This window comes from Papio anubis, chromosome 17 (genome assembly GCF_008728515.1).
Source record: "Papio anubis isolate 15944 chromosome 17, Panubis1.0, whole genome shotgun sequence".
In the NCBI taxonomy this organism is placed as follows: Eukaryota; Metazoa; Chordata; class Mammalia; order Primates; family Cercopithecidae; genus Papio; species Papio anubis.
Window position 1 is genome coordinate 34,640,002 of NC_044992.1, and position 10,642 is coordinate 34,650,643.

General features: G+C 41.0%; 1 protein-coding gene across 4 annotated transcripts; it reads left to right on the forward strand.

The window, feature by feature from the left end:
- Positions 1-253: 253 nt before the first annotated feature.
- Positions 254-7,548, forward strand: SRSF1 (serine and arginine rich splicing factor 1). 4 transcript variants are annotated; one of them, XR_639127.4, is made up of 5 exons: positions 254-1,531; positions 1,940-2,124; positions 2,492-2,664; positions 2,865-3,543; positions 4,465-7,548. XR_639127.4 is itself a non-coding variant. In XM_003912798.5 (4 exons), exons 1-4 carry the CDS (start codon positions 957-959, stop codon positions 3,057-3,059), a joined length of 1,128 nt encoding a protein of 375 aa, XP_003912847.1. In that variant the 5' UTR covers positions 254-956; the 3' UTR covers positions 3,060-7,548. The 4 variants fall into 4 exon arrangements, 2 of the variants coding, with proteins under 2 accessions (XP_003912847.1, XP_021784777.1); XR_002518114.2 differs by having other exon boundaries at positions 3,425-3,543; XM_003912798.5 differs by having other exon boundaries at positions 2,865-7,548.
- Positions 7,549-10,642: the final 3,094 nt, after the last annotated feature.

The window sequence follows — 10,642 nt, forward strand, 5'->3', positions numbered from 1 at the left end:
GCTGGTCTCGAACTCCTGACCTCAAGTGATCTGCCGCCTCTACCTCCCAAAGTGCTGGCGTGAGCCACCGCGCCCAGCCTGATTTTAATTTGAATTCATTAGCGACGTTTAAAAATCCCAGGATTTCACATAAAAATCCAGATTGCAGACGTCGAAAAAAAATGTAAAATGTTATCTCCCAATGTCGCAGGCAAATAGGATCACAGTCCTGAATAGCAACCGCGGTCTCTAGTGGTTACGGCTCTCATCCATTTCTCTCCATTTTATTACCTGGGAGGACCGGTATTTTCAATTTCAGTAACTTTTAGAGGAAACTTTTGAAAAAAGGACTGCACACACGCACCTTTTCTTCCTTCTCGTTCTTTAAAAGGAAACAACGGAAACAATTCATTCTGCAGGCAATCTGCGCTAGTCCCACGGATAGGCGATTAACAAGAGATAAAGAGGTGTGGGTCCCAGAAGCAGTACTGTTACCCCTTCTGGTTGGCGGGTACCACGTTGAAAGGTCGGGGTACGGGCCCACTGCGACTAGCCCAAGGAGTGCTGAACTGAGCTATGCAAAGTTCTGACGAGAAGGTGGAACGGTTCTTAATGAAAAGGATTAAGGAATCTAAACCGGTTTCGCTAAATTAGACACATCTGTCTAAGCAGCCACAGCCTGTTCGCAGCAGGGGCGGGAAGACAAACCAACGCCCCAGCTCTCCATTCAGTCACCGGCAACTCAGCTCTGGACTAGACGCACTCTACGAAGATACCCGGGTTTCCGGAGCAACCGCCCGAGCCCTCCCCCTTTAGCCCCGCCTCCGAGTCTCTTTCCCGCCAAAGGCCGTTATCGCCGCAGAGCATGGTGGGACAAGGCTTTAGGCTAGGTTTCACCAAGTCCTTTGAAGGCGCCGAGTTGCTTTCAAAGCTCCTCATTCCTGGGGAAATTGACTATCCTTCAAGACCCGACCTGGATGACTAGCTCCTTTAACGAGAGTTCTTTATTTAACTTTTACCAAACGGCTGCTCACTCTATTCGCAAACCACCCCAAGCGGGGAACGCGGGGGACTTTTTTTCCCCCTTCGTGCGGAGGGTGACGTCGCGCGTGCGTGCGCGTGCGTTGCGCGTATCCCTCGCAGCATCCGTTGCGCTCCCGCGCGTGCGTGTTGGGATCGAATCGCTGTTTCCTTCCGCTTCTCTTCCTCTGTCTCCCCCCCCATATCCGTGCGCCGAGCTGATAAAGGCGCCATTTTGGAGGGGCCGCGGGAGACGTGGTGCCGCTGCGGGCTCGCTCTGCGGTGCGCTAGGCTTGGTGGGAAGGCCTGTTCTCGAGTCCGCGCTTTTCGTCACCGCCATGTCGGGAGGTGGTGTGATTCGTGGCCCCGCAGGGAACAACGATTGCCGCATCTACGTGGGTAACTTACCTCCAGACATCCGAACCAAGGACATTGAGGACGTGTTCTACAAATACGGCGCTATCCGCGACATCGACCTCAAGAATCGCCGCGGGGGACCGCCCTTCGCCTTCGTTGAGTTCGAGGACCCGCGGTGAGGCGGCATGGGGCTTGCAGCCTTGAGGAAATAGGTCCGAGTAGTCGGGGAAGGCTCCAAGGCCTTAACATAGAGAACGGGGAAGCGGGGGCTCTTAGAGAGGTTGGGGCGAGACTGTATCGCCCATGCAGGAGTCGAGTAAGGAGCTGAGTTGGTGTGGCTTCTCTGGCGCCTCGCCTTGGACGTCCCCGGAGCCCATTCGCAGGCTGGAGCGGGAAACTGAGGCGCTGAGGGCTGGTGTAGTGGTTGGGAGCCTGGCGTGTTTCTGGGTGGGGGAGGGGCCATTCCTATTATGCGGCGCATGTGGGCTCTTCCACGTTGGGTGCGCATGTGCGGGGGGTTCCCGACTGAGCGAGCTTCTCCTCCTGGTCTTTCTCATGCCTTTTACTTTCTGCGATCCCGCAGAGACGCGGAAGACGCGGTGTATGGTCGCGACGGCTATGATTACGATGGGTACCGTCTGCGGGTGGAGTTTCCTCGAAGCGGCCGTGGAACAGGCCGAGGCGGCGGCGGGGGTGGAGGTGGCGGAGCTCCCCGAGGTCGCTATGGCCCCCCATCCAGGCGGTCTGAAAACAGAGTGGTTGTCTCTGGTGAGTGTACTTGGTTGTGTGGATTGATGTGAAGGGACGGAAGCTACCTAAAATTTTTGTCTTGCATGATCGGTTTAACAATTGCAAATTTTTCATGCTAGGTCTTAAATTGCTTTAGTTTTTGGGTGAATTTAATAAACGAGGATTGCTGCTGTGGTGATTTACCAAATTAGGTTGCGGTACTAGATACGAAGATCCGTTACAAATAATTTTGGACTCTGGATCCCAGAATCTTACCAGCTCTTTACCTGGTATCATTTAAGTACACCTATTAAGTATTTTAAAGTAGTGTTTGTCTTAATGTACCTTACTAGCTTAACGTGAAATTTAAGATAATTGATACTAAGAAAAAAAATCACTTTTTCAGGACTGCCTCCAAGTGGAAGTTGGCAGGATTTAAAGGATCACATGCGTGAAGCAGGTGATGTATGTTATGCTGATGTTTACCGAGATGGCACTGGTGTCGTGGAGTTTGTACGGAAAGAAGATATGACCTATGCAGTTCGAAAACTGGATAACACTAAGTTTAGATCTCATGAGGTAGGTTATACGCTTATTCTTTTCTTTGACCAGAATTGGATACAGTGGTCTTAACAGTGGAATTTGAAGGTAAGAATTCAGGCAAGGGTGTCCAAGTAAATTGCCAGATTTCTGGTTGTAGTTACATTGTATGCATTCAGCATGCCTGAAGATAGATGAAAGCTTAGATCTTTCAATGGAAAGTTCTGTCTATCCAATAGGGAGAAACTGCCTACATCCGGGTTAAAGTTGATGGGCCCAGAAGTCCAAGTTATGGAAGATCTCGATCTCGAAGCCGTAGTCGTAGCAGAAGCCGTAGCAGAAGCAACAGCAGGAGTCGCAGTTACTCCCCAAGGAGAAGCAGAGGATCACCACGCTATTCTCCCCGTCATAGCAGATCTCGCTCTCGTACATAAGATGATTGGTGACACTTTTTGTAGAACCCATGTTGTATACAGTTTTCCTTTATTCAGTACAATCTTTTCATTTTTTAATTCAAACTGTTTTGTTCAGAATGGGCTAAAGTGTTGAATTGCATTCTTGTAATATCCCCTTGCTCCTAACATCTACATTCCCCTCGTGTCTTCGATAAATTGTATTTTAAGTGATGTCATAGACAGGATTGTTTAAATTTAGTTAACTCCATACTCTTCAGACTGTGATATTGTGTAAATGTCTATTCTGCCCTGGTTTGTGTGAACTGGGATGTTGGGGGTGTTTGTGGTTATCTTACCTGGGGAAGTTCTTATGTTTATCTTGCTTTTCATGTGTCTTTCTGTAGACATATCTGAAGAGATGGATTAAGAATGCTTTGGATTAAGGATTGTGGAGCACATTTCAATCATTTTAGGATTGTCAAAAGGAGGATTGAGGAGGATCAGATCAATAATGGAGGCAATGGTATGACTCCAAGTGCTATTGTCACAGATGAAATTGGCAGTATTGACCTTATACTAAAAGGCAGGGGTTAAAAATGATTATATACGTTTTCCTTAAAACACTTGCAAACATTTTATTCAGTTATCTTTAGCTACAATTGCTTTGCTCGTTAAACCTTGGCAATTGTGGCAAAATTATATTGCCCATTTTGTAGCAACTTATTTTGCTCCCTTCCCCCCATTTTTGTTTTAATAGGGACTAATGTGGGAAGAACTGGCTAATTTGTCACAGTGCTTAGTTACAACTGTTAATGTGTGACCTGCTGTTGGTGTACATGTGGGTACAGGGTGTCTTTAAATCCAACAAGATAGAGTATAATATCAATACTGCTAAATCTGCATGTCCTCTGTGTGACTGATAGAGCGTTGCTATTTCATTTTTTTAAGACAAAATGAAAGCAAAATATAGAGTTCCAATGTATTGGTGTAGATAATCTAGTTGGGAATACTTTTAAGTCTCACCTTCCCCTTTAAACTAATATTCATAATTGATTCATATGTTTAAAAGACTTTAATTTACAAATTAAATTGCAAATGGGAGCATTAGATATAGTTTTAGACTTAGGTGGGTAGCAATGCCAGTAAACTTAAATTACGTAACTTCTTGCAACCACGAAACCTGTAATACGCTGTACAGTAACAAGTGTTGGCATTATCAGTTGAACTGTAAATACAAAATGCTTCTTCCAATTAGTCTCTATGATGATTAAGTTTCTAAAATTTATCTGAACACCATTCAGAAACTTGTTTTGGGGAATTTGATAGTTATTGATGTGCATCTGTTAAACTGATGACAGACATAACTCATCATTCCCCAGAAACCTTTTTTGATTACAGTATCTAACATTTTGCCTCCTCTTTTTTGGTTTTGCTGGTTATAAAGGTTTGGATTGGAGAGGGCTCACTGGATCCCAATCCTTGGAGCTGGATCATTGGATTCAAATCATAATGTGGATAGGATAGGGAGGATGAATTACCAGGATTCATGGAGCGGGATCAGATTACCAGGAACATAGGAGTGGATTCCTGCCCCAACCAAACCGCATTCGTGTGGATTTTTTTATTCAACTTAATTGGCTATTCCAAAGATTTTTTTTTTCCTATTTTTGACGATTGGAGCCCTTAAGATGCACGATGGAATTGTGTTTTGCGTTTTTTGGTAAAAGGAGCAAAGCGAGGACCTGGAGATAAACGCTGGAGCAATCTCCTTGGAAGGATTCAGCACGAGTAGATGGTAAACATTTAAAGGGGAAAGGGGGGGTTTGTTTAAAATAGTAAATCAGTAAGTCACTTCTAAATTTAAAGAAAACAAAATTGGAGTTGAAGAATAAGTAGGTTTCCAATTGGCTATTGCCGTTTTTCTTTGAAAAAATAAACATTTTTTAAAAAACTATGCATGGTTGTCCTTTTTCCTCTTCATGTAAGATTCTAACTGGGTCTATCAGTTAATCTTTAAATTGTTAAGTAAGATAAGATTTTGACTTGTATTAATGTGTTAGCAAATTAAAAGTTCTTAAAAGGCACTATAATGGTATTAGCCATCTTTTATTGTTAATTGTAAAAGTCTTCAGGGGAAGGCAAAAGGGGAGAATAAGGCATTTGTGTATGTAACTTGGTAAATGACGGTGGGGGGTTGGATCTAGCATCTGAAAGATAAGCTTCTCTACTTTGTTATAAATTGGTTAAAAAACTGTAGATGCTGCTTATTTTCTGGTGGTCATAGACAACATAGGCTTTTGTGCAAAGTTGGTTGATGGCTAGTAAATTAATGTTCACTTGGAGATAGCTTTTGATATTTTCAATGAAACTCATCTCAAAAAAAGGTAAGTATTAAATATTAACATCAGCACAGAGGTATTAGAACTGTTTTTTGTTTTTGAGACAGAGTCTCGCTTTATTCCCCAGACTGGAGTGCAGTGGTGTAATCTGGGCTCACTGCAACCTCCACCTCCTGGATTCGAGTGATTCTCGTGCCTCAGTCTCCCGAGTAGCTGGGATTACAAGTGTGTGCCACACTTGCCTGGCTAATTTTGTATTTTTAGTAGAGGTGCAGTTTCTCTGTGTTACCCAGGCTGGTCCCAAAACTCCTGGCCTCAAGTGATCTGCCTGCCTTGGCCTCCCAAAGTGTTAGGATTACAGGTGTGAGCCACCATGCTTGGCCTGTAGAACTTTTAACACAAGTCACATTTCTTTTTTGAAAGGGAAAGTGTGTACAAGATTAACTGCTTCTTTGGATGAATCGTTGCTAATAAAAAGCTGGGCATTTAGAATTTTGCCTTATAAGCCCTTCTCAACCATAAGATTATTTTGTACCTAAAACTTTGGTGTTCTCTACCAAAGCAGTCGTTAAAAACTTGTAGTCTGCTACTTTTTGTGTTTGTCTACTGACAGCCTCCGATACTATTTAGGTTGGGGGAGGGGACCTAAAATAAGTAACTAGACTTTAACATTTCCCTCGGGTGCTAATCATAGTTGGAAGTTGAATTTAAGGTGATTATTCGGGTGACAATTAAAAACCTAGGGAAAACCAGAAATCTTAGTAGTGGAAGAAATGTGTAAGGTTACCTCAATCAGATTTTAATGAACGTTGTGGAATGTTGGGAAGAGGGGATGTTGAATGCAGAATTTCACTAAGTAAAGTACTTAGTTTAAATTTATTAAGGATGTAGCTCTTTTTATGTAAGAATGTAATATAATGGCCAAAAGGCAGATTTACTGTTTAAAATTTGAATAATTTTACATGACATTCTTGAAGTTCTAAATTCTGTTTTATGTGTAGAACATTTTTAAAATTCAGATTATTAAAGGGAAAATAAATGATTAATGATCATTTTGTAAGGTTAATGTGAGCTAGACTTAAGCAAACTTTGGTTCATTTGTGTTCATTGAATGTTTTGGAAACCACCAAAAAATGTAAATGGCCTTCACTCAAGTTTGAGTGTTTAAAGTTGAAAGATGTGCTCTACTAAAAGTTACAGTAATTCTAACTTGACATTGAAATGAGACAGCATTCCTTGTTATACAGGCTGAATTTGAAGATTAGAGAGGACCTCATGTTTACTTATGAAAGGTAAAGGGGCATAGATTTTGTAGTTAAGATGACCAGACAGCTAAAAGCTGTGATGGGAAGTATGGACTGCTCCTATTTATAGTTTCAGAAAATGGACCTTTAGGTCTCTATCCATATTGGCAATTATTAAAGTCACACCCTTTTGAAACTACAAAAGCTGTCTTGGAATTTCCCCTTCTCCCTATTTATGTCCCCTTAGAATGTTTTAGGGAGCCTATAATTATTTTCTAACCAAGGAAAAACTTAAGTCTCTTTAAGAAGCAATTACTTTTCATAACATCAGATTGAATAACCCACCTTGCTGTTCAGCCCACATCCTACTGGAAACAAAAGGTAAGAAACCCATTTTCTGGTTCCTGATTGTTTGGGTCTGAATTTGGTTTTAAAACGAAGCTAAGTTTAATATTTTCAAAAATACTGTTTGGAATATGTGAATAGATTCCCCATAAAATGGTTTTTCCTGTTTTATGCTTTAGAACATATTCAGTGCTCACGTCTGCGCATCATAGTGCTTGCATTTAATATGATTTATTGTAGAATCTCAACTTTTCTTGGTGTTGCCTTTGAAACATTGTCTTGGTCATTAGGGCTGGTGTTTTCACATTTCTGTGGTCAAGGTGAATTTCTTATGTGTGCCTTTTTGCTTACTTTGTATATGAATTTTGTAATTTAAATTGCAAGTAAGTTATATATATGTATTTACCATAAATAGTATTAAAAGATGAGAAACTGTTAGACTGAAGTTCTGTTGTAACATAACCACTCTTATTTCCATCACAGTATGAAGAGTGCAAACGCAGAAAACAGATTACAGTCTCTTATCCATTTTTTGAAATCCAAAAACTATATGAAAACGAAAGATTTTCTGTTGTTGAGCTAATTAAATGTGAAACCTGACCAGAATTGCTGCCTTCATTTTGCACTTAGTGTGACTAAACTGTTTCCTGTTGAACTTCATTATTCATTGCACAGTTGCCACAGACTTTGCTGAGGGTTTTATGTAATACAGGGTATATATGTACCTTATAAGGTGCATACAGCTCTGAATCCCAGATATGTCTGTCTCCAAAGAGTTCATATAAGGGAGTGTACTAGCATACACAGGCCTAGTGCTTTTGTCTGTAACTGGGGTGTCTTGACTGAAAAACCTATTATTGTGAATCCTTTATTGATTGAATTTTAAGTTCCCCCATCTTTTTAGGCTGAAGCAGCCACAAGAAAAAAAGGTACGGCCCACATTTCTTTACATTCTGTTGTATTAGTGGACTCAACAATTACATCCCATTGAAGCAAATACTCAGGCATCCTAGAGTGTACAATACAACATTCTTTTGAGTTACTGTTTCTGTATCAGTACTTACAGGAACACTGACCAGTTAGATCCTATAGGAAAAGCTGGGATTGGCATGAAGTAAAGCGATTATAAGGAAACATCTGTTCATTGTGTCTATTGTGATTGTCTATTGAATAAATAGTAATGCTACCAAGGTAACTTTTGCTTTAAACATGGACCCCAAGAGATTATAGTATACTTAAACCAGTACTTATCCCTGTTATTGAGACCTTTGGAATGCTTCTTGGTAGCTTTGAAAGCTAATGCCTAACAATCCTGAGGGTGGTTGTGAGCTTGTAGTGATTAAAGGAAGGATTTTTTATTATTATAAAAATCACTCCGTGCTTCATTAATGCACAGAATAAAAATTGAATAAATGACTCTGTCACATATACTTAGGCAGATACAACATTTGTAGTTTACAACATTTTAATAGGTGCTAGGCTGGGATTTCAGGGGATGAAAAGTCATATATGACTTTTCATAAGAAGTTTAATACTTAGGTAAGCAAAACAGAACACTTAGTTCAGCTTGACACTCAAGCATCGGGTTAAAAAGCATCAAACTTCTGTCACCAACTTCTAAGTGCCAACTATTGGTAGAACTGTGGACATGAAGATAGTGGAAACAGCTTTTCTAGGATACTATACTCATCTCCACCAAATGCACTTTGAACAAAAACAACTTGTAGAAATATGTCTTTTTTTTTTTTTTTTTTTAACAACATGCTGTACTGCTCTCCATTGGAGTAAGTGCTAGGGAAAATCACTTAGCCACTAGAGGGAGCTATAACACAAAATTAAGCAGGAAATAATCCCCATTGTAGATAGGTACAACAAAGTGGAGACCAGCTTAACTACCTTGATCCTCTGTATCAGCTCTAAAGTTAGTTGGTTTGGGTAAGTTTTCTTGTAACTTTACCTTTGTCTTCCCATCTTTTGTGCAAAATTCTTCCCCTTTTCAGCTTTTGCATCCATTTAGGTTTTCGGTAGAGTTTAACTTACAGTCACTCATTTTGTAACGGAAAAATCTAGGTTCTGGGACTAAGAAAATGCTGAAGACGTAAGTCTGCTTGTTTTTCTGCCTACCTTGTACATCAGGTATGGAGTAAGAAGGCCTTGAATGTGAGAATTGGCAACAGGAGTTAGGTGTGCTGGGGAAAAAAATCTAGACACAACAATTTGGTTATGAACTGGAAGAAATGAGTATGCTTTCAGAGACCTGTAGTTTGCTTTTATGGTGCGACAGTTTCAGGCGTGATGATCTTATTTCTCAGTATTACTAAGAGGTTCTTAAAATTTGCCTTAAAATCCTACTTACGTGTCAACTTAGCTGTTTGCTATTTTCTAGGCATCACTTAAGTAGCAAGTTGTCTTGTGATCAGAAAGTCAGTACACACAGTAGTTAATGCCATATTAACAGATGAAAATTACTGAGAATTAAACACTTTAGTATTTTAGTATTTAGTATTGACTAAACACTTTAGTCATTCCCATCATCCCTTTCTCCCCAGGTTTCTTCTATAAAAATGGGAAGGACACAAACTTATCTCCTGTTTAAAGTATGAATTGTCATGGAGAATACTAAACCTTTTAGGCCCTCATGAATGGGATTTAGTCATCCAGAAGACAGGTGTGGTACAACTGGCCTTAAAATTAATTTTAGAAAGTCGATCTGTTTCAAAGAATAAGGCACTAAAAGTGGACAAAGTGGACTTCTTGTGGGGGAAAATGGAATCAAGTTTACACAGTAGGGATTTCCCTGCCTGCTAAGTTAACACTAAGTAGCAAGGAAGGCTACAGAAAGTAGTTACTGCTAACTAGTAGTCTTGCTGCAAATTGGATTGACAGCTGAAAGGGCACTAGCTAGATTGAAACCTGTCTTTAATCCTGTAGATGTTAGCTCTGGTGTGCCTTTGATAATTTTTAAATAACTTTTGAAAATGCACTCTGAAGCCACAAATGAGGCAAATGAAAATTCAGAATTCTCTTTGTAGAAAGAAAAGTGCTAAACCTGGAGATTGTAAAGTGCTAAGAAAAACCATGGTAGAATTATTCCCTCAGGTGCTGTGTATTAGAGGAGTCTTTATATGTCATTTTGGGATAAGCTTTCAACAGTTATTAAGGCTTAATACATAGGACTATAGGATCAGTCAAACAAAAGGGAAGGTATAGCCTTTAGATAGGACTGGGAAGTCCTGGGTGTATCTCTTCTGCCCTTAATGGTGGCATGCCTAGAAATTTGAACTACAAAATAATAGAGTGACATTCACTTTTTTTTTTTGCGGGGGGGGGGGGGGGGGGGGGAGGTGGGTTCTGTTTTTGACACAGGGTCTCTGTCACCCAGGCTGGAGTGTAGTGGTGTAATCTCAGCTCACTGCAACCGCCGCCTCCCGGGTTCAAGTGATTCTCCTGCCTCAGCCTCCCAAGTAGTTGGGATTACAGGTGCCCACCACCACACCTGGCTAATTTTTGTAGTTTTAGTAGAGACAGGGTTTCACTATGTTGGCTTGGCTGGTGTCTGAACTCCAAACCTCAAGTGATCCGCCTGCCTCGGCTTCCCAAAGTGCTGGGATTACAGGCATGAGCCACTGCACCTGGCTGACATACACAACTTAAGGCTAGAAATGTAAAATGTTGGTTCGCAGTGCAATGAGCA